General features: G+C 40.4%; 2 protein-coding genes across 3 annotated transcripts; both read left to right on the forward strand.

The window, feature by feature from the left end:
• The first annotated feature begins 482 nt into the window (after positions 1-482).
• Positions 483-12,739, forward strand: txndc15 (thioredoxin domain containing 15). The gene is made up of 5 exons (XM_007238889.4): positions 483-583; positions 1,209-1,636; positions 2,887-3,050; positions 11,885-12,015; positions 12,166-12,739. The coding sequence occupies exons 1-5, from the start codon at positions 520-522 to the stop codon at positions 12,360-12,362; spliced, it is 984 nt and encodes a 327-aa protein (XP_007238951.3). The 5' UTR covers positions 483-519; the 3' UTR covers positions 12,363-12,739.
• Positions 12,740-14,798: 2,059 nt separating this feature from the next.
• On the forward strand, positions 14,799-19,544 carry LOC103039248 (pterin-4-alpha-carbinolamine dehydratase 2). Of its 2 annotated transcripts, none has more exons than XM_022676345.2 (4): positions 14,799-14,953; positions 17,303-17,370; positions 18,526-18,606; positions 19,114-19,544. In XM_022676345.2, exons 1-4 carry the CDS (start codon positions 14,890-14,892, stop codon positions 19,207-19,209), a joined length of 309 nt encoding a protein of 102 aa, XP_022532066.1. In that variant the 5' UTR covers positions 14,799-14,889; the 3' UTR covers positions 19,210-19,544. The 2 variants fall into 2 exon arrangements, with proteins under 2 accessions (XP_022532066.1, XP_007238950.1); XM_007238888.4 differs by having other exon boundaries at positions 14,844-14,953; positions 17,303-17,434.
• Positions 19,545-23,740: the final 4,196 nt, after the last annotated feature.

Here is a 23,740-nt window from a genome sequence, read left to right on the forward strand (position 1 = left end):
TACCGAAGCGTTTAAATGTGTATATATACCTGTTAAACCTGTCTGTATCTCCAGCATCAGCTCACAGTAGCAGTAACGCTAGTTTCTTTACTACCTTAAACACGTTTACTGTGAAATAGTAAAGATATCCAAGTATTTTTTTTCCAAACTGAAAGGAATATCTTGGACACGTAGTAAGTTAAAATTTAAAATTCGTTTTTTAGCCGTTTAGCTCCATTCACCCCCATTTATTTACGACTCACTCGCGGCCTCCCTCTAGCGGTGTGCAATAATTTTCTGAAATAACGGGGGAAGTGGGAAGTCTCTTCATAAACCGGCTCTTGCTGTAGCGCGTAACCCGGATGCAGTAGCGTTGGTGCTTCGTTATTAACCCAACCGCACTTCTCAGGTTCTGCAACACAGTTCTCTGTATTATTAAATGAAACAGTAAAGATAAATATAAATTAATGTAAAGATAATAATAATAATTTATATAAGCTGCGCTGCGGGCCGGACTGTGAGCGCGCTGAGGACGCGAGCATGTCTCTGACGGTTCTGTTTATTCTGCTGATCTGCAGAACCTGGGCTCTAGACTCGGTTCTAGGTAAGGAGTAGGGGTATTTAATAACCCTGAATTCAGGCTGGATTTGATTGTAATTTTTGTAATAAACTGAGGGCGGGAATGTTGGTAATAGTCAAGAAACACAAGCTGCTTGCTAATTGTCCGGTCCACCTTAAATCACGGAGGCGCCGCTGTGTAATTGCTATAGTATTTAAAGTGGAACGGAGAGTTACAAAAAGCTCAGGAGCCTCCTGTAATGTAGTCCGTAGGGATGTTAGATCGTATCAACGCAATAATATCTCAAAAATCCGTGATATCACGATATTATTGAAAACAAGAATGTTTACTGTATTTGATTTTTAATGTTTGTTATTAGTTTAAATGCTACACTTTAGTTTTGAGGTATATTTTTTTAGCAAGTCTTTATGCTAAATGTTTACGACAAACGTTTTGGATTTTTTTATGTATTCTTTATTATATAAGTAATAAATGAATAAAACTTGAATGTTTTTTTTGCTGCAGTAGTAAATTATTTGCATATCCAAGCATATCCTTATCGCAAAAATTACCTGAAATATTGTGATATTATTTTAGAGCCATATTGCCCATGCCAGTAGAAAAGTAATAAATGTAAATATATACATTTCGCTCTCTGATGTGTTTGCAGATGAAGGTGAGCCCTCGGAGTTCCGCTCTCCTCAGTCCCTGGTGGAGGACAGTGATGGTCAGACCCCTCAGTTTGTGTCAGAGACCCCGGAGCTCCAGCCCAGGATTCAGCAGTTTAAGACGGCGGAGATGGCGGACGCCGTGCTGGGGGCCGAGCTGTCTGCAGACCCCGCCGGGATCGAGGCTCTGATCCCGAAAAGCCTGAAGGAGTCTCTGTTTGGGGTCTCAGAGGTGTGCGAGGGGGAGAGCTGTAAGGTGGAGGGGTCTTCTGAAGAGGAGTCAGTGGAGAACCCCGCAGGGTCAGGGGTCAGCGGTTCGGGGGACGAGCAGAACTCCACAGAAACAGCCAAGACCTATAAGGTCAGCTGTGATAAAAGGAGCATCACTGGGCTGGAGAGCTTCACTGTACAGGTCCTGAATGCCTCTCAGGTGCGGTACTGACCTTCCATCTCTGTCTCCATCTCCACACCTCTTCCCTGTTTTCTGTGTGCCAGGCCAATTCTATCCTTAAATCGGTTTGTTTAGACAGGTGTAAACACTCCAGATCTCAGTTTGTAAAAGTAAATCTGCTGTATTTGTATTAGTACAGTTATAACTACGTCATCAACTTATCATACAATAATTTTTAAACCACAATCATTTGTTCCGAAGTCGATAACAGCCATTAGGTTTCCACATGGGTTTGTTTACATGAGATCGCTGCTCTCTCACCAGCTCTCTGTCAGAGGCGAATACAAATCTGTCAGACAGCAACATCTATCGTTAATGAGTGTAGTGCACGCAGAGCTTATGCACCAGGGACGGTGCCGCCACACATACACACACACGGGAGCCTGCATGTGGAGCTTTAGAAAACATTTAGAAAGTTAAGAGTAGTCCAGTCCGGGTGTTTTAAAGCCGCATTCCAAGGCTCCGGTGTGAGAGCATTTCGGCTTCATGCCAAATGAGCGAGAAGAACCATCAACGCTCGCAATTTGTCTTACAGTTGCATTAAAAAATACATTTATAGCAAGAGCTATGGCATGCAGAGCAATCGGTGTCTTTGATCAGATGGACACTGTTTTGACCAGAAAAAAGAATCTGTTAGTGCCTTTGTGTTATAAAATAGTTAATGTAAATGTTACTAAATGTTACTTTAATCTATTTGTTACTTTATTTTTGCAACTACTGCACTTGAAGGGAGTCAGGTTCAGGCAGGGAGGCAGAATTTAGCGCAACACCTGGAAAGAAAAAAAACAATTTAACATTCTACAAACCAATCAGTGTCATGCTTTGGAAGACTGTGCCCACATAGGTGATGATAAAAGGACAATAAAGTCATTAAAGTTCTTTAGTGTGCCCAGTCACTAAACTGCAGTGGACTAAATGTACACAATGTAACTCTAGTTTGCACTTTTAGGTGTAAAAATTCCTCTTGCTTTCCATGGTGCTTGAAATTCTACACACCACTAGTTTTATATTAACTGATTTCAGCGTGTCGTTTAGATTGAACTTTGCACCAAAACCCACAATAAGAATTGCGCTGCTACAGCTCGCCTTTTTATTTAAGACACTAGAGCATTTAGGTTTATTAAAGATCAAATAATAATAAAAATACTGTGGCTTTGCTTTTTTTGTCAGTTGGTATATTTGTCTCCTTGGAGAATGTAACAGATTTGTATGTTGTGTGTTTTCTAAAGGATCTGATGGAATTCCTCAATGCTAACGGTACAGAGTGCACCCTGGTTTTATTCTTTACTACGTGGTGTCAGTTCTCAGCTAACCTCGCCCCACACTTCAATGCCCTGCCTCGGGTATTTCCCAGCATGCACTTCCTCGCTCTGGATGCCTCACAGCACAGCAGGTATTCATCACTGACTTACAGGAGTGGGAATCTGTAACCACATATCCATCCAGCTGATCAGCACTCAGACATCATTCCAGCCCAGTCTGTTTAATTAATTAATTAATAAAAAAAAATAATTAATTTCTATTAGTGGAACATGAAATAATTAGTGGAAGTATAATTAATGTAACTGATTAACCTGAATATTTGTGGGTGCTGGTAAAACTAAGTGTGTTTATATTTCTATAGTTAAACTAGAAAAGGCAAAGTTCGTGAACGAACTTTAAGTTGGCTTGGAAAAGAACGCTAATAACGTGAAAAAGTTAAAATGGTTGCTAAGCTTTTTCCGTCTGAAGAGTGTGAAGAGTCATTGATATGCTGTTAACTTTTGGCTAAACGCTAAATGCTAAAAACGCTGAAATCTAAAAACGTTTGGTTAAACGCTGAAATCTAAAAACATTTGGTTAAACGCTGAAATCTAAAAACGTTTGATTAAACGCTGAAATCTAAAAACGTTTGGTTAAACGCTGAAATCTAAAAACATTTGGTTAAACGCTGAAATCTAATAACGTTTGATTAAACGCTGAAATCTAAAAACGTTTGGTTAAACGCTGAAATCTAAAAACGTTTGATTAAACGCTGAAATCTAAAAACGCTTGTTTAAATGCTGAAATCGTAAAACTTTTGGTTAAACTTTTGATTGCTAATGTGTTGCTAGGCAGTTGCTATCATTTCTGAAAAGGTTGCTAAGCTGTTGCTAGGCAGTTGCTAATGTTTTCCAGGTGGTTGGGAAGCTATTGCTAACTGGTTGCTAGGCAATTGCTAACATATACCAGGTAGTTGCTAAGGTGTTGCTAGGTGGTTGCTAGGGTGTTGCTAGGTTGTTGCTATGGTATCTGGGGTGGTTGCTAAGATGTTGTTACGTGGTTGCTAGGCTGTTGCTATGGTATCCGGAGTGGTTGCTAAGGTGTCGCTAGGTGGTTGCTAGGGTGTTGCTAGGTGGTTGCTAAGGTGTTGCTATGGTATCTGGGGTTGTTGCTAAGGTGTTTCTAAGTGGTTGCTAAGGTGTTGCTATGGTATCCGGGGTGGTTGCTAAGATGTTGCTAGGTGGTTGCTAAGGTGTTGCTATGGTATCTGGGGTGGTTGCTAAGGTGTTTCTAGGTGGTTGCTAGGTGGTTGCTAAGGTGTTGCTATGGTATCCGGGGTGGTTGCTAAGATGTTGCTAGGTGGTTGCTAAGGTGTTGCTATGCGGTTGCTAAGGTGTTGCTATGGTATCTAGGGTGGTTGCTACAGTGTTGCTAGGTGGTTGCTAAGGTGTTGCTATGGTATCCGGGGTGGTTGCTAAGGTGTTGCTAGGTGGTTGCTAGGTGGTTGCTAAGGTGTTGCTAGGTGGTTGCTAAGGTGTTGCTATGGTATCTGGGGTGGTTGCTAAGGTGTTGCTAGGTGGTTGCTAGGTGGTTGCTAAGGTGTTGCTAGGTGGTTGCTAAGGTGTTGCTATGGTATCTGGGGTGGTTGCTAAGGTGTTGCTAGGTGGTTGCTAGGTGGTTGCTAAGTGGTTGCTAGGTGGTTGCTAAGGTATTGCTAGGTGGTTGCTAAGGTGTTGCTATGGTAACCGGGGTGGTTGCTAAGGTGTTGCTAGGTGGTTGCTAGGTGGTTGCTAAGGTGTTACTAGGTGGTTGCTAAGGTGTTGCTATGGTATCTGGGGTGGTTGCTAAGGTGTTGCTAGGTGGTTGCTAGGCAGTTGCTATCATTTCTAAAGTGGTTGCTAAGTGGTTGCTAGGCAGTTGCTAACGTTTTCCTAATGGTTGCTAAGGTGTTGGTAAGTGGTTGCTAGGCTGTTGCTATCATTTCTAAAGTGGTTGCTAGGCAGTTGCTATCGTTTCTAAGGTGGTTGCTAAGTGGTTGCTAACGTTTTCCTAGTGGTTGTTAAGGTGTTGCTAAGTGGTTGCTAGGCAGTTGCTAACGTTTTCCAGGTGTTTGCTAAGTGGTTGCTAACTGGTTGCTAAGCAGTTGCTATAATTTCTAAAGTGGTTGCTAAGTTGTTGCTAAGTGGTTGCTAGGCAGTTGCTAACGTTTTCCAGGTGGTTGCTAAGGTGTTGCTAAGTGGTTGCTAGGCAGTTGCTAACGTTTTCCAGGTGTTTGCTAAGTGGTTGCTAACTGGTTGCTAGGCAGTTGCTATAATTTCTAAAGTGGTTGCTAAGTTGTTGCTAAGTGGTTGCTAGGCAGTTGCTAATGTTTTCCAGGTGGTTGCTAAGGTGTTGCTAAGTGGTTGCTAGGCAGTCGCTAACGTTTTCCAGGTGGTTGCTAAGCAGTTAATAGGTGGTTGCTAAAACCTGGCTGGGGTGCCGGGGTGTCCAAACTTTTGACTGATAGCTGCTCCATACAGCAGCTCCTCCATACACTCACAGTACTGGAGGAGCAGGGGAGAGAAGGGGTTCCGTGCGCAGAGCTGCTCGTGTGTGAGATGGAACTCTGGGCCCCCCATTCATTTCTATGGGAAAACTTCGTACGACAATTGTACGAAAACCGTACGTCGTATCACTTCGCAACCTCCTATTAATTTAAAGATCTCGATAAGATCTATAAGCTCGCCGAATTTGGTGTTCGTATCTCAAAAATTGTGGCGGTTACGGACGTTTAAAATTTGGCCCCATTCATTCCTATGGGAAAAAAATGCGTACGTTTACGAAGTTTTTACGAAAACCGTACGATGTATCGCTTAAAAAAGCACAAGCAACCTATTCGGGTATAGGTCCTACGATACTGCAAAATTTCGTGGTTCTACGTCAAAAGCCCTAGGAGGAGATAGTGATTAAATTTTGAGCGCAGAATAATAATAATAACTAGAAAAGGTAAAGTTCGTGAACAAACTTTAAGTTGGCTTGGAAAAGAACGCTAATAACGTTAAAAAGTTAAAATGGTTGCTAAACGCTAAATGCCAAAAACACGGAAATCTAAAAATGTTTGGTTAAACGTTGAAATCTAAAAATGTTTGGTTAAACGCTGAAAACTAAAAATGTTTGGTTAAACCCTGAAATCTAAAAACATTTGGATAAATGCTAAAATCTTGAAAGTGGTTGCTAGGCAGTTGCTAACGTCTTACAGGTGGTTGCTAAGCTGTTGCTAAGCGGTTGCTAGTTATTTGCTAATGTATTACACATGGTTGCTAAGTGGTTGCAAGGCGGTTGCTAAACAGTTGCTTACGTTTTCCTAGTGGTTGCTAAGGTGTTGCTAAGTGGTTGCTAGGCAGTTGCTATCGTTTCTAAAGTGGTTGCTAAGCTGTTGCTAGGCTGTTTCTAACGTTTTCCTGGTGGTTGCTAAGGTGTTGCTAACTGGTTGCTAGGCAGTTGCTATAATTTCTAAAGTGGTTGCTAAGTGGTTGCTAGGCAGTTGCTAACGTTTTCCAGGTGGTTGCTAAGGTGTTGCTAAGTGGTTGCTAGGCAGTTGCTAACGTTTTCCAGGTGGTTGCTAAGGTGTTGCTAAGTGGTTGCTAGGCAGTTGCTATAATTTCTAAAGTGGTTGCTAAGTGGTTGCTAGGCAGTTGCTAACGTTTTCCTAGTGGTTGCTAAGGTGTTGCTAAGTGGTTGCTAGGCAGTTGCTATCGTTTCTAAAGTGGTTGCTAAGCTGTTGCTAGGCTGTTTCTAACGTTTTCCTGGTGGTTGCTAAGGTGTTGCTAACTGGTTGCTAGGCAGTTGCTATAATTTCTAAAGTGGTTGCTAAGTGGTTGCTAGGCCGTTGCTAACGTTTTCCAGGTGGTTGCTAAGGTGTTGCTAAGTGGTTGCTAGGCAGTTGCTAACGTTTTCCAGGTGGTTGCTAAGGTGTTGCTAAGTGGTTGCTAGGCTGTTTCTAACGTTTTCCTGGTGGTTGCTAAGGTGTTGCTAACTGGTTGCTAGGCAGTTGCTATAATTTCTAAAGTGGTTGCTAAGTGGTTGCTAGGCCGTTGCTAACGTTTTCCAGGTGGTTGCTAAGGTGTTGCTAAGTGGTTGCTAGGCAGTTGCTAACGTTTTCCAGGTGGTTGCTAAGGTGTTGCTAACTGGTTGCTAGGCAGTTGCTATAATTTCTAAAGTGGTTGCTAAGTGGTTGCTAGGCAGTTGCTAACGTTTTCCTAGTGGTTGCTAAGGTGTTGCTAAGTGGTTGCTAGGCAGTTGCTATCGTTTCTAAAGTGGTTGCTAAGCTGTTGCTAGGCTGTTTCTAACGTTTTCCTGGTGGTTGCTAAGGTGTTGCTAACTGGTTGCTAGGCAGTTGCTATAATTTCTAAAGTGGTTGCTAAGTGGTTGCTAGGCAGTTGCTAACGTTTTCCAGGTGGTTGCTAAGGTGTTGCTAAGTGGTTGCTAGGCAGTTGCTAACGTTTTCCAGGTGGTTGCTAAGGTGTTGCTAACTGGTTGCTAGGCAGTTGCTATAATTTCTAAAGTGGTTGCTAAGTGGTTGCTAGGCAGTTGCTAACGTTTTCCTAGTGGTTGCTAAGGTGTTGCTAAGTGGTTGCTAGGCAGTTGCTATCGTTTCTAAAGTGGTTGCTAAGCTGTTACTAGGCTGTTTCTAACGTTTTCCTGGTGGTTGCTAAGGTGTTGCTAACTGGTTGCTAGGCAGTTGCTATCATTTCTAAAGTGGTTGCTAAGTGGTTGCTAGGCAGTTGCTAACGTTTTCCAGGTGGTTGCTAAGGTGTTGCTAAGTGGTTGCTAGGCAGTTGCTAACGTTTTCCAGGTGGTTGCTAAGGTGTTGCTAACTGGTTGCTAGGCAGTTGCTATAATTTCTAAAGTGGTTGCTAAGTGGTTGCTAGGCAGTTGCTAACGTTTTCCTAGTGGTTGCTAAGGTGTTGCTAAGTGGTTGCTAGGCAGTTGCTATCGTTTCTAAAGTGGTTGCTAAGCTGTTGCTAGGCTGTTTCTAACGTTTTCCAGGTGGTTGCTAAGGTGTTGCTAACTGGTTGCTAGGCAGTTGCTATAATTTCTAAAGTGGTTGCTAAGTGGTTGCTAGGCAGTTGCTAACGTTTTCCAGGTGGTTGCTAAGGTGTTGCTAAGTGGTTGCTAGGCAGTTGCTAACGTTTTCCAGGTGGTTTCTAAGGTGTTGCTAACTGGTTGCTAGGCAGTTGCTATAATTTCTAAAGTGGTTGCTAAGTGGTTGCTAGGCAGTTGCTAACGTTTTCCAGGTGGTTGCTAAGCAGTTAATAGGTGGTTGCTAAACCCTGGCTGGGGTGCCGGGGTGTCCAAACTTTTGACTGATAGCTGCTCCATACAGCAGCTCCTCCATACACTCACAGTACTGGAGGAGCAGGGGAGAGAAGGGGTTCCGTGCGCAGAGCTGCTCGTGTGTGAGATAGAACTCTGGGCCCCCCATTCATTTCTATGGGAAAACTTCGTACGACAATTGTACGAAAACTGTACGACATATCGTCAAAACGTTTACATTTTCGGAAAGAACGTGGTAAAGTCTATAGACCGTCCGATTTTTGTATTTGTATGTCAAAAATTGTGGCGGTTACGGACGTTTAAAATTTCGCCCCATTCATTCCTATGGGAAAAAAATGCGTACGTTTACGAAGTTTTTACGAAAACCGTACGATGTATCGCTTCAAAAAGCACAAGCAACCTAATCGGGTATAGGTTCTACGATACTGCAAAATTTCGTGATTCTACGTCAAAAGCTGTAGGAGGAGTAGTGTTTTAAATTTTGTTGCGAGAATAATAATAATAATAACTAGAAAAGGTAAAGTTCGTGAACGAACTTTAAGTTGGCTTGGAAAAGAACGCTAATAACGTTAAAAAGTTAAAATGGTTGCTAAGCTTTTTCTGTCTGAAGAGTGTGAAGAGTCATTGATATGCTGTTAACGCTAAATGCTAAAAACGCTGAAATCTAAAAACGTTTGGTTAAACGATGAAATCTACAAACATTTGGTTAAACGCTGAAATCTAAAAACGTTTGATTAAACGCTGACATCTAAAAACGTTTGGTTAAACGCTGAAATCTAAAAACGCTTTTTTAAATGCTGAAATCGTAAAACTTTTGGTTAAACTTTTGATTGCTAATGTGTTGCTAGGCGGTTGCTATCATTTCTGAAAAGGTTGCTAAGCTGTTGCTAGGCAATTGCTAATGTTTTCCAGGTGGTTGCTAAGCTGTTGCTAACTGGTTGCTAGGCAATTGCTAACATATAACAGGTGGTTGCTAAGGTGTTGCTAGGTGGTTGCTAGGGTGTTGCTAGGTTGTTGCTATCATTTCTAAAGTGGTTGCTAAGTGGTTGCTAGGCAGTTGCTATCGTTTTCCTAGTGGTTGTTAAGGTGTTGCTAAGTGGTTGCTAGGCAGTTGATATCATTTCTAAAGTGGTTGCTAAGTGGTTGCTAGGCAGTTGCTATTGTTTTCCTAGTGGTTGTTAAGGTGTTGCTAAGTGGTTGCTAGGCAGTTGCTATCATTTCTAAAGTGGTTGCTAGGCAGTTGCTAACGTTTTCCCAATGGTTGTTAAGGTGTTGCTAAGTGGTTGCTAGGCAGTTGCTTTCATTTCTAAAGTGGTTGCTAAGTGGTTGCTAGGCAGTTGCTAACGTTTTCCAGGTGGTTGCTAAGTGGTTGCTAGGCAGTTGCTAACGTTTTCCAGGTGGTTGCTAGGCAGTTGCTAAGTGGTTGCTAGGCAGTTGCTAACGTTTTCCAAGTGGTTGCTAGGCAGTTGCTAAGTGGTTGCTAGGCAGTTGCTAACATTTTCCAGGTGGTTGCTAAGTGGTTACTAGGTAGTTGCTAACATATTCCAGGTGGTTGCTAGGCAGCTGCTAAGTGGTTGCTAGGCAGTTGCTAACGTTTTCCAGGTGGTTGCTAAGTGGTTGCTAGGCAGTTGCTAACGTTTTCCAGGTGGTTGCTAGGCAGTTGCTAAGTGGTTGCTAGGCAGTTGCTAACGTTTTCCAAGTGGTTGCTAGGCAGTTGCTAAGTGGTTGCTAGGCAGTTGCTAACGTTTTCCAGGTGGTTGCTAAGTGGTTGCTAGGCAGTTGCTAACGTTTTCCAGGTGGTTGCTAGGCAGTTGCTAAGTTGTTGCTAGGCAGTTGCTAACGTTTTCCAGGTGGTTGCTAAGTGGTTGCTAGGCAGTTGCTAACGTATTCCAGGTGGTTGCTAGGCAGTTGCTAAGTGGTTGCTAGGCAGTTGCTAACGTTTTCCAGGTGGTTGCTCAGTGGTTGCTAGGCAGTTGCTAACGTTTTCCAGGTGGTTGCTAAGTGGTTGCTAGGCAGTTGCTAACGTATTCCAGGTGGTTGCTAGGCAGTTGCTAAGTGGTTGCTAGGCAGTTGCTAACGTTTTCCAAGTGGTTGCTAGGCAGTTGCTAAGTGGTTGCTAGGCAGTTGCTAATGTTTTCCAGGTGGTTGCTAAGTGTTTGCTAGGCAGTTGCTAACGTTTTCCAGGTGGTTGCTAGGCAGTTGCTAAGTGGTTGCTAGGCAGTTGCTAACGTTTTCCTAGTGGTTGCTAAGGTGTTGCTAAGTGGTTGCTAGGCAGTTGCTATCGTTTCTAAAGTGGTTGCTAAGCTGTTGCTAGGCTGTTTCTAACGTTTTCCTGGTGGTTGCTAAGGTGTTGCTAACTGGTTGCTAGGCAGTTGCTATCATTTCTAAAGTGGTTGCTAAGTGGTTGCTAGGCAGTTGCTAACGTTTTCCAGGTGGTTGCTAAGGTGTTGCTAAGTGGTTGCTAGGCAGTTGCTAACGTTTTCCAGGTGGTTGCTAAGGTGTTGCTAACTGGTTGCTAGGCAGTTGCTATAATTTCTAAAGTGGTTGCTAAGTGGTTGCTAGGCAGTTGCTAACGTTTTCCTAGTGGTTGCTAAGGTGTTGCTAAGTGGTTGCTAGGCAGTTGCTATCGTTTCTAAAGTGGTTGCTAAGCTGTTGCTAGGCTGTTTCTAATGTTTTCCAGGTGGTTGCTAAGGTGTTGCTAACTGGTTGCTAGGCAGTTGCTATAATTTCTAAAGTGGTTGCTAAGTGGTTGCTAGGCAGTTGCTAACGTTTTCCAGGTGGTTGCTAAGGTGTTGCTAAGTGGTTGCTAGGCAGTTGCTAACGTTTTCCAGGTGGTTGCTAAGGTGTTGCTAACTGGTTGCTAGGCAGTTGCTATAATTTCTAAAGTGGTTGCTAAGTGGTTGCTAGGCAGTTGCTAACGTTTTCCAGGTGGTTGCTAAGCAGTTAATAGGTGGTTGCTAAACCCTGGCTGGGGTGCCGGGGTGTCCAAACTTTTGACTGATAGCTGCTCCATACAGCAGCTCCTCCATACACTCACAGTACTGGAGGAGCAGGGGAGAGAAGGGGTTCCGTGCGCAGAGCTGCTCGTGTGTGAGATGGAACTCTGGGCCCCCCATTCATTTCTATGGGAAAACTTCGTACGACATTTGTACGAAATCCGTACGACGTATCGTTTCGTAAAGCATATTTTCGGAAAGAACTCACTAAGTTCTATAGACCATCCGAATTTCGTCTTCATATCTCAAAAATTCTGACGTTCACAGCCGTTCAAAAATCTTCTAGTTCATTGTCTATGGAAAAAAGGGCGTACGTTTACGAAGTTTTTACGAAAACCGTACGATATATCGCTCCAAAAAGCACAAGCAACGTAATTCACTATAGGTCCCACGATCCCTGAAAGTTTCGTGATTCTACGTTAAAAGCCCTAGGAGGAGTAGCGTTTAACAAAAGTGAGGAAGAATAATAATAATAATAATAATAATAATAATAAGAAGATTACGAAGAACAAGAAGTTGGCTTTTCCAAGCCAACTTAATAATAAGTAGAATAAGAAGATTACGAAGAACAATAAGTTGGCTTTTCCAAGCCAACTTAATAATAAGATTACGAAGAACAGTAAGTTGGCTTTTCCAAGCCAACTTAATAATGATGATGTTGTTTGTTGTGCAGTTTATCCACCCGGTTTGGGACGGTGGCCGTTCCTAACATTCTGCTTTTCCAAGGAGCGAAACCAATGGCCCGCTTTAACCATACAGACCGGACTCTGGACACCCTGACCTCCTTCATCACCAATCAGACAGGTGTGTGTGTGTGTGTGTGTGTGTTTGAGAGGTACAATGTGAAGTGTGTGTGCATGCATTTGTTGTTGCAGAGTTTTATTATGGCTTTTATTATGCAGTAGATAATAGTTGTTGAATGACTGACCCTGATTCTCTGCGTGTGTGAGACAGGTTTTGAGGCGGTTCCCGGTCAGGCGGTGGGAGAGGAGGACCAGGCCGGGCCGTTACCCAGCGTTCCAGTGAAGAGCATTGACTGGCTGTTTGTGTTCTCAATTCTATTTATTTTGGGGTTCTCTCTTTACGCCATCCTGCGCACCGACAGCATCCGCCTCCTGATCCCTGGCCAAGAACATGACCACCAGGACTAACCCACACACACAAGCCTCATACAGTGCTGAGTGTGTTTCTAAGACACAGACTGTTAAACACACATCGTCTACACATCTGCATATCTGAGATTTGTTAAAATACATTATATTCCCTACAGAGGAGGAGGAGCCAACTGGGCACCTTAAAGACTGAGAGGTGGCCTCAGCCACGAACTCTGGAGGGGGGTTTGAGATATTTTGATGTGTGTGTGTGCGGGTGTTCTAAGATGTGAAGTTTGTTTACATTCATGGCTGACTGGTTTTGCTTTGGTACAGTTCATAGATTTATCTGATTTGTTTGATGGAATTGATTAATTATTGATTCTACTGTGGTTGCTAAATAATAAACAAGAAAACAAATAAAGAAGTAAACACTGTCCCAGCCCAGCTGTTTCTGCTGTTGTAGAAGTTAATATTACAAAAACAAAAACATAAAATCCTTTTTTAAGATAATCCCACCTTCTCTCGGTATAGTATAAGGTTTCTGATTTCTGAGGGAATTAAAAATGTGGCAATCATAGCACTAGGAAAACTGATGGAATTATACACTGGAGATAAAAAGATAGATTGTTAACTACCACATTATACTTGTAATTAAAGCACTTCTCAAATCCCCAAGTACAAGCCAACGAGATATCAAAGATTCTTCTATTATAATGACCTTTATAATGAAGATCTTACACATATTGATTAGCCTTCCTCCAAATAATGTAATATTATTATTTAAGTAATTGTTTATTAAAATGAATTCGAATCATATTTTATGTTGCTTTATTCAGTCGTTTCTCTTTGGATGATTTATGATTATGTTGCATATTGCCCTACCAACTATTATGAATGTTCTGTAATGTTGTCTATTGTTGGTCTAACGTAAATTGTATACTTGTAATTAGGCCTGGACGATAGGGCAGAACCTATATCATGATCAAATTCATACACAGATAGAGCTGAGTGATCTTGGTAAAAAATATATATAAATATTTAAAGACATTTTTAAGATGCACTGTACAGTTGGGTCAGTGACATTTAAGTACTGATGATATGCTTGATATTGTCAATTTATCACAATACTGTGAAATATTTATATACTGTTCAGTTCTAATTTGTATTTAGACAGACAAAAAACATCCAGATAAATTGCTTCATCAGGATAGAGTGAATCTGATTGTGGTTGATGAGAAGTATAAATATATAATTTCAATACTATTGGTCTCTCGGCAAAACATAGCAGACGTATGTAGCCTAGTATCAAGATGATTTGTGCAGAGACTTAAGAAAACTCAGAAGAAATGTCCCAACTAAGCTTCTTTATTGTCCTCTATTTTTTACACTATAAGGCACAACTAAAATCCTTCAATGTGCCTTATAATCTGGTGCGACTTATGTTAAAAATCCTATCAGTCAGGTATTAAGGAGCATTAAAGCCACTCAGCTGAAGTACAGCATTATACAGGAGTTTTAGTAAAGGTTCTCCAGCATTGAGACTGGAGCAGTATTAGCATTAGCCGCTAACTTCAGCACTAGCTCTTTTGCCATTTAGAAGTGAGTATATCAGACTGTAGACTGCATGTTTACTACATGGGAGGAACTGCTAGCTGATAGCACCCTGGGTTACCGGAACACTCAGGGTTCCTCAGTGTATCACTGTTGCGCGGCAGTTACTACACTGCTGCTAACTGCGGCTGTGCTGCTGTAAATTGCGCTGTTGAAAATATTGGAAATTTAAGCATATTTTAAATATTACCCAAATAATGGATTTTCAGAAGTGAAATCTGCAAAGATTAACATCCAGCACCCGTTTGTCTTTAATATATATATATTTTTAAGAATTAACATTTTTAAGAAGAATTTTAAGAAGGCTCACTCCTGCACACTCCCTCTTTTTATTATATTGGAAAATATATATTTTGTAAGAATTACAGTTTTGTTCACTTAGGCACTTTACCCAGCAGGGAGACTTGTTGAATTACAAGAGAAACATGGCAACACCCTTGTTCCTTACTAGTGTTGCTTAAAAAGAGCCTTATAATCCAGTGTCCCTTTGCAAAATATGGTATCAAAACCACGGCTCAATTCAATGTCGAATTTTCATTTGTTCATTATAATAGCATTTTTATTTATTACTTTTGAAATTAAAGTTATTTATGTGACCATAGTGGGTTTTTCTTTTATTAACTAAATATAAGATTAGAGTCATTATGACTTTTCCCCTTACATTACTTTTACTTTAAGTTTGAAAACAGTACTTTTACACTTTTGCTTGAGTAAAAAACTTAAGTTAATACTTCAGCTTCTATAGATGTATTTTAAACCCTGGTATCTGTACTTCTGCACACTTTTCACACCTTTGTGAAGTACTTCTTGTTACCATACACTTCTGTTTTTATTGTGTATAGGTGTGTGTGTGTGTGTGTGTGTGTGTGTGTGTGTGTGCGTGTGTGTGTATTTTGATTAGGCGGTGTTGTAAGGCAGCTGCGGGTCCTTCAGGTTCAGTGATGAGGTTGTGGTTAATGATCTCTGGTTCTGGATGGAGGAGAATTTTACACAAACCCAGAAACCCTTCACCCTTACTCTCCGCCGCGGCTCAGATGGTGAGACCTCACTCTCTCCTTCTGTCTCACTCCTGCACACTTTCTCATTCTAACTCACTCCTGCACACTCCCTCTCACACTCACAGCTCAGAGCTCGATATGACACACACAGTAACCCCGGGTTAAAAACAGGTCTCTGGGGTTCAGCGGATCTACAGTGATGATTATTTAATGATTAATCACAGTGTAATGAGGATGATGATGATGATGATGATGATGATGATGATGATGATGATAAAGAGAAAGAGCTGCAGGTGGAAATGTAAACACAGCTCGGGTTTAGTCTCTAGTTATAAACTCTGTATAGAAAAGCTCTTCGGTTTCAGTTAATAAATGCATTAATTCTGTTTTAACCGGTCTTCAGTTTTTAACTAGATAACCGCTTTAGCTGGGTCGGTTTCTTTCTGTTTTATTCCAGTCTGTTCTGCAGCTAAACTGTTAGCTTCACTGTAACTAAGCTAATTCTCCGGTCCACCTTAAATCCCGCAGCAGCGCCTCGGTGTGAGAACACCGTGCTGCTCTGCTCTCGTTAAAACACAGGTAAACACAGTTGCTTTTAGATGACTACAGCAAATTAAAAGCCAAGGCAGGGTTCAATGTTCACACCAAGTACTTTACACAAACATCTAAAACATAAAAAAAGCATTACAAATCCAATATAATAATAAAGAAAAAAAAACTATTGGAAATAATATATATATATATATATATATATATATATATATATATATATATATATATATATATATATATATATATATATATATCACCGCTGTCCAATTCAAAACAAGTATTAATTTGCTAGGTTCATAATTTGAACACACAAACCGTCCCCTTACACTGTATCAACATTTTTTGATAAACAGACCAATAGAAATTCTCCAAAATTTCCTAAAAAAAAAAAAAAAAAAAAACCTTTTTCCATTTTTCCATTAGAAGTTGCTGTTTTGGATATAACGTTACATGTTTTTCATTGAACAGAGACAATATAAAAAAAACATTTAAAAAGAAAGTAAATGAAAGATAAGAATAAGGATTGAAAGCCTGTAGCCATTTTCCATACAGAGCTTCGAAGCAGTAGTTGACACATTGCTGTGCGAAATGTATTAACACAATAACTTTAGTGGGAATGGTTCACTCTTTATAACTTATTTACTAGGGGTGGGAATCGATTACTATCTCACGATTCGATTCGATTCCGATTTTGGGGGCCACGATTCGATTCAAAATCGATTTTTGATTCAAAACGATTTGAATTATAAAAATTTCTGCTTCTGGCTTATGAATCTTATTGAAAAAAAAAAACCCTCCATAATATACACTGGTCCTGGAGCAAGTAATGTGTTACAAAAACAATAAAATGTGCAGGAATGTGGGTCCTCAGTGACAGAGGAATCACTGGGATATCACAATGACGTTAATGAACAATAAATAAATAATAAATAACACTGCTTTATTACCAGGCTACTAGCGGTGGTGTGTAGGTGACGCTGCTGGGCTGATGTGATGATAGCAGTGGAGCGCTAAAGTTCAGGAGCAGCTGCTGATTAACTAGTTAATTTAAGGTCGTTGTATTTCTTCAGAAAGGGGGCAGGAGGTGGAGAAATTAATTCATATTGTCCATTCCTTAATTCCTCTGTGATGAGGAGCTGAAATGAGCTCTGATTAGCTTATTGTTATTTTTCCGTTCCGCCTTAAATGCTGCAGCCCGCAGCCACCTGTAGCGTTATTTAAGGTGGAACTGGAAAGTTAGCTTGTTAGCTAGCTAACAGTTACTGAAACTAACTACTAGCGATCTTTTTTATGCTTGTTATGAAGCATTCTGCCATAAAACATTAAAACTACACGTTAATCTAAGGTAATATAGTGCTTGTTCTGCCATCTTACCGGTGATTCTCAAACACCTACTACGCTCTGTGTGGGTCTGGAAGACCTCGGTTTGAAGGGACAAGCGGGTTGCCAGGTCCAACAAAAATACCCAGCCCAAAATCAGTCCAAAACCCGCCCCTCAGAATCGATTTTGGGACATTTTAAATCGATTCTGAATCGTAGTAAATGAGAATCAAGATTCTTATGTGAATCGATTTTTTGGCACACCTCTATTATTTACGTTTCACTATATAGTATCACTATATAAAACATGACAATCAGAATGAGATAGTCCTTGTAGGAAGTTAAACTTATCACTAGATGGCAGCATGGAGACGGTGTCAAAACTTAACAACAATGAATACATTTTTTGATACGATTGGTTTAGGGCAGCTAAAGAGTAGCTAAACGCTGCTTCTCTATGTTTAGTCTTTACCTATAAGCTGAACTAACTGTGTGTGTGTGTGTGTGTGTGTTCAGGCCACAGATTCGTCCTGGTTGTCTCCAGCAGAGAGGGAGCAGCTGCTGATGGAGCTGAAGGCGACAGGGTGGGTGGAGCTGGAGGAGAGAGACGCCCTGTATAAAGAACTTCACTTCAAAACATTTAACCAGGTTAATCAAACACTAACATACAGACGCAAACTAATATCCGAGTTGTACAAACGCATGCATACACATGCGCACTGATCTGCAGGCTGGGCCTTTCTAATGTCACTGCAGGCTGGTAGTCTGTTTGCTAATTCTGTGGCAACTATGTGGAATGAGGCTGGTAGCCAGCATGCCAGCAGTTGTGGTGTTTGATGAAGCCCATAGCAATGTTTTATAAACACTGTAGCCGTTGCCAAAGCTCACAATTCAGAAAAGTTCACATTTAGATAGAAATAGAATGCTAAGTTGCTAACTAAAATGAGGTCAGAGACATAAGAACAGACACACCCAACAACAGCAACTGTCTTATATTTATTAAGAGACACCTTGTACTTTCTGTTCCTGATTTACATCAACTAGAAAAGTGACCATTTGGCCCTGCAGCAGTAAAGCGGTCATGAACGCATGCACTCTTTCTGGCTTAACAAAACAAAATATTATCCCACTTTTATGAAGTGTAGTTTTGCAAATATATAAAATTCTAGAAAACGAAATAAAATTTTATTAAATTCAGCAATAAGAATGTTTTAAATATTTAGCCTACAGCTAATTGGATTAGATTGTAGATGGTGGTGTTGATAGGTGTAGTGCGATTGTGTTGCAGAGGATGCTGTGTTGGATAATTGTTGTGGATGGTGTCATAGGTGATGGTGTAGATTATGGTGTTTTGGTAGATGGTGGTTTTGTTAGTGATGTTGTAGATGAGTGTGTTGGTAGGTGATGGATTATGTCAGATAATTGTGTTGTAGATGGAGGTGTGGTAGGTAATTGTTGTATATGGGCTCATAGATGATGGTGTGGTAGCTTATGGTGTGGTAGATGATTGTGTGATAGGAGGAGCTGTGATAGATAGAGATGTGATAGAGATGTGGTAGATAACTTGTAGATGGAAGTGTGGTAGGTAGTGTGATGGGTGTTGTTGGTAGAAATTTCCTCTCAACTCTTTAGGTGGAGGTGTTGGCAAATGAAACTGTAGTAGATGGTATGGTAGATGATTGGGTTGTGGATGAAGGTGTTGCTGATTTGTTGAATAAAGTTCTGCTGTATTCCTGCAGGCGTTTGGCTTCATGTCTCGAGTGGCTCTTCAGGCAGAGAAGATAAACCACCACCCGGAGTGGTTTAATGTCTATAATAAGGTAAAATTCCAATACTTTAGCCTTATTCTGTCACAATAATTAGATTATCAATTTGTCGTACAATATTTAAACATGACCTTAGTCATTTTTGCTGACTTCAGTGTTATATTGCAGTTTTAAATTTCAACTTTACATGTGATTGTTAATGTCATAATAATAATTATTATTAGAATTATTATTTTTTGGTTTTAATATTAACTGTATTTTATTTCTCATGAACGTTTACATTTTTGTATTCTTTATAAATTGCTCTATTATAATTTGGGCACAAATCTTTAATAATTTAGTTGTTTTAAGTGCTTTGTATTTTTTATGTCAGCTAGACTAAAAAAGTCATCCTCCATTACTGATTGATTCATTTTAATTGGTTGATTTACTTATCTGTTGACCTGAGTAGCTATGTGCTAGTTCCTCTGCAGTGTGCGGAGTATATTTCATCTTCAGTTTGTGTGTCTGTCTAGCATGACATGGTGGTTTTACACAGCTGATGTTTTGGTTTTCTTTCAGGTACAGATCACGCTGACCACTCACGACTGTGGAGGACTATCCAAAAAAGATGTCCGGCTCGCCAAGTTCATTGACAAGGTTGCACTGACGATGTAGAGCTGTGGAGCGGCTGTAGAGCTCTGGATCAACTGTAGAGCTGTGGATCAGCTGTTGTGCTGTGCATCTTCTGTAGCACAGAGTCTTCTGAACACTCTGTGTTAATTTAGCGCTTAAAGCTAATTGCTGCCCTCACGGAATGCCTGCTTTTCACCTGTAAATAAACCCATTCCCACCCCCCCTCCCGAGCAAGTGAATTTCTACACCAGCTTGAACTTCTGAACCTCTGAGGATCTCCAGTGTTTCAGCAATTATTGATTTATAGTTAGATATTCTGATTTATGTTAAAAGGACTGAATTTATACACAACAGAAATAAAAAAAATGCAAAATGTATATTTGTGTTTGTTGTTTGATGTCTGAACACATTCCAACATATCAGTTCTTAACCTTTTTTTAAGTTTTGATTTGATATTTAGATTAATATTAAACAGTGCTGTATGATCAGATCTTATAAAATATAACTGTAGCACATTCTTTATTTATATTGGTCCCCAATAAACACTGAGCAGCTATGGGCGGGAGGGGAAATATTAATGAATTAAAAAAATAGTGGTGATGTTTGTGTTTCTGCTAAATCCCCACAAATCAGTACTGTTGCTATGAGGCTAATGAATCTAACTAGTAATGGACGCAGTATTGTGTTTTAAATTGTGTGTCCTGTGTTATACACCCTTTAGTGTGGATTTGTTCATTTTGATACACAGCCCATTTGTTTGTAAAAGTGAATGCTGTTATATACTTTAGTGTGCTGTAATGTACACTCTTTAGTGTGGAAGTGTGCGGTTTGGGATGCAGTACACACAAGTGTGGGACGGTAAGGTTTGGGACGCAGCCCATTTGTAATAGTATCTGCTGTTATACAGTATTTAGTGTGGGAGTGTGAGATTTATGATGCAGCCCATTTGTAATAACATATGCTATTATACACTTTAGTGTAAAAGTATGAGATTTAGAATGCAGCCCATTTGGCATAGTATGTTCTTCAATACATTTCAGTATGGGAGTGTGTGGTTTGCTGCGATGGATTGGCGGCCTGTCCAGGGTGTATCCTGCCTTCCGCCTGATGCCGGCTGGGATAGGCTCCAACCCCTACTCTTACACTCTGTAGTGTGGGAGAGTTTTGTTTGATGCAGCCCCTTTGTAATAGTAAAGGCTGTTGTATACTCTTTAGTGTGGGATTTGGAGTACAGCCCATTTGTAATAGTATATGCTGTAATAAACTATTTGGTTCTTTAGTGTGAGGTTTGGGACGCAGCCCATTTTGAATAGTATATGCTGTAATGCACTTTATTGTGAGAGTGTGATGTTTGGGACGCAGCCTATTTGGAATAGTATATGCTGTAATGCACTTAAGTGTGGGAGTCTGAGGTTTGGGACACAGTATATGCTGCTATTCACTATTTAGTGTGGTAGTGTAAGGTTTGTGTTGCAGCCCATTTGTAACTTATACGCTGTAATACACTTTAGTGTAAAAGTGTGAGGTTTGGGACGCAGCTCATTTGGAATAGTATATGCTGTTAAACACTATTTTTAGTGTGGGGGTAGGATATTTGAAACGCAGCCCATTTGAAAAAGTATATGTGTAACGGTGTACAATAGTTAGCTACTTTTATTGAGTGAAATTCCTGCTAAATGGGCATGGCGCCACCTGCTGCGGTCAGCGTGTAATAGCTCAGAGACATATATACACTAGACTCTATGCACCCTCGTCAGTAGAGTGTGTGCACATTGCTGTGGTGAGTACAGCTCTGCTTAGCTCAGCTAAATAAAGCTGCTAATAATGCTGTATAGTGTTTTAATACTGCTTTATGCTGATATTATCTCTAAATACATATCGTAGAAACTAGTGGACCCATTGGGCTATCATAAAAAGTGCTGTAAATAATTATAAATCTAATTATAATCTGAGCTAGTAATATCTAGCCTGTCTCTCTAGCTTGTAAACTGACCGAAGCACAAGTAAATGATCTGTCCTGTGGCTGCCTTATTCATTACAGGCAATAAAAAGCTGCATTATCCCAGCCTGTGTCGTATCCTTCCCAACGAGGGCAGAGGAACATAAGGGGTCCGCATCAGAGGGGTCACATATGCTGTAATACACTTTAGTGTAAAAGTGTGAGGTTTGGGACGCAGCTCATTTGGAATAGTATATGCTGTTAAACACTATTTTAGTGTGGGAATGTGAGGTTTGTGACGCAGCCCATTTGTTTGTAATGGTGGGATCTGTATTATACTTTCTAGTGTGGGAGTGTGATGTTTGTGACACAGCCATTTGTAATAGTTTGTGCTGTAATACACTATTTTGTGTGGCAGTTTGAGGTTTGAGATGCAGCCCATTTGTTTTTAATGGTGCAATCTGTATTACGCACCCTAGTGTGGGACGATAAGGATAGGGACACAGCCCATTTGTAATAGTATATGCTGTTATACACTATTTAGTGTGTGAGTGTGAGGATTGGGATGCAGCCCATTTTAATAGTATATGCAGTTATACACTATTTAGTGTGGGAGTGTGAGATTTGGGACGCAGCCTATTTGTAATTATTTATGCTGTAATACACTTTAGTGTGAAAGTATGAGATTTGGAATGCAGCCCATTTGGAATAGTATATTCTTCAATACATTTCAGTGTGGGAGTGTGTGGTTTGGAAGGCAGCCCATTTGTTTTTAATGGTGTGGTCTGTATTATACACTCTAGTGTGGGAGTGGGATTTGGGGTGCAGCCCATTTGTAATAGCATATGTTGTTATATATTATTTAGTGGGGAAATGTGAGGTTTGGGACGCAGTCAATTTATTATAATAATATATGCTGTAATACACTTTAGTGTGGGAGTGTAAGGTCTGAGACGCAGCTCATTTGGAATAGTATATGCTGTTATACACTTTAGTGTGAGAGTGTGAGGTTTGGTACACAGCCCATTTGGAATAGTATATGCTGTAATACACTATTTAGTGTGAGGGTGTGAGTGTGATTTGGGATGCAACCTATTTGTTTGTAATAGTTATACACTCTGTTATACACTCTTTAGTGTGGGATTTGGGGTGCAGCCCATTTGTAACAGTTTATGCTGTTATACACTGCAGTGTGAGAGTGTGAGGTTTAGGACGCAGCCCATTTGAAATAGTATATGCTGTACTACACTTTATTGTGAGAGTGTGAGGTTTGGGATGCAGCCCATTTGGAATAGTATATGCTGTAATGCACTTTAGTGTGGAAGTATGAGGTTTGGGATGCAGCCTATTTGGAATCGTATATGTTGTAATACACTTTAGTCTGAGAGTGTGAGGTTTGTGACACAACCCATTTGTAGTAGTATATGTTGTTATACACTATTTTAGTTTGGGAGTTTGAGGTTTGGGTCGCAGCCCATTCTGAATAGTGCTGTAATACACTATTTATTGTGTTAGGGTGAGGTTTGGGACGCAACCCATTTCTAATAGTAAATGCTGTAAAACATTTTATTGTAAGAGTGTGAGGTTTGTGACGCAGCCATTTGTAATAGTATGTGCTGTTTAAGGGTTGACATGCAAACCATTTGTTTTTTAATGGTATGATCTGTATTATACACTCTAGTGTGGGAGTGTGAGGTTTGGGACGCAGCCCGTTTGGAACAGTATATGCTGCTATACACTATTTAGTGTGGAAGCGTCAGGTTTGTGACGCAACCCATTTGTAATAGTAACTTATATGCTATAATACACTTTAGTGTGAGAGGGTGATTTTGGAACGCAGCCTATTTGGAATAGTGTATGCTGCTGAACAATATTTAGTGTGGGAGTGTGAGGTTTGAGACGCAGCCCATTTGAAATAGTATATATAATTATACACTGTTTAGTGTGGGAGTGTAGTTTTGGACGCAGACCCTTTGTTTGTAATAGTATGGGCTGTTGTACAATCTTTAGTGTGGGATTTGGGGTGCAGCCCATTTGTAATAGTAAATGCTGTAATACACTATTTAGTGTGGAAGTGTGAGGTTTGGGAGGCAGCCCATTTGTAATAATATATGCTGTAATACAATTTAGTGTGGGAGTGGGAGGTTTGAGAGGCAACCCATTTGGAATAGTATATGCTCTTATACACTCTTTAGAGTGGGAGTATGGTTGTGACACAGCCCATTTGTTTGTTATAGAATATGCTGTTGTGCACTCTTTAGTGTTGGTGTGTGTGTGTGTGTCTGGGATTCCTGTATGTTTGGCATGGAATTGGTGTAAATGTGTTTATATCTGTTGCAGGTTTTGCAAAATGTATTTTTCTTTTTACTAATCATTTATTCATTTATGTTTAATAGAAAAAAAACTTTTGTTGCTATTTATTAAACATTTCATACAGTTTCCATTTGCATGTCAATATGTTGGAGTTCTGTCAGCCAGAACTGAAGCTGATGATGCTTGTTTACAGAGATCTTTGCAAAAGATAATCAGTAATCCACAATGAATGATTGACGTCTGTTTATAAATCAGACGTGAGACAGGTCTGTGGAGCATTGACAGCGCAGCAAAAATCTGAACAATATTTCAAAACCTGAT

Source organism: Astyanax mexicanus, chromosome 17, assembly GCF_023375975.1.
Source record: "Astyanax mexicanus isolate ESR-SI-001 chromosome 17, AstMex3_surface, whole genome shotgun sequence".
In the NCBI taxonomy this organism is placed as follows: domain Eukaryota; kingdom Metazoa; phylum Chordata; class Actinopteri; order Characiformes; family Acestrorhamphidae; genus Astyanax; species Astyanax mexicanus.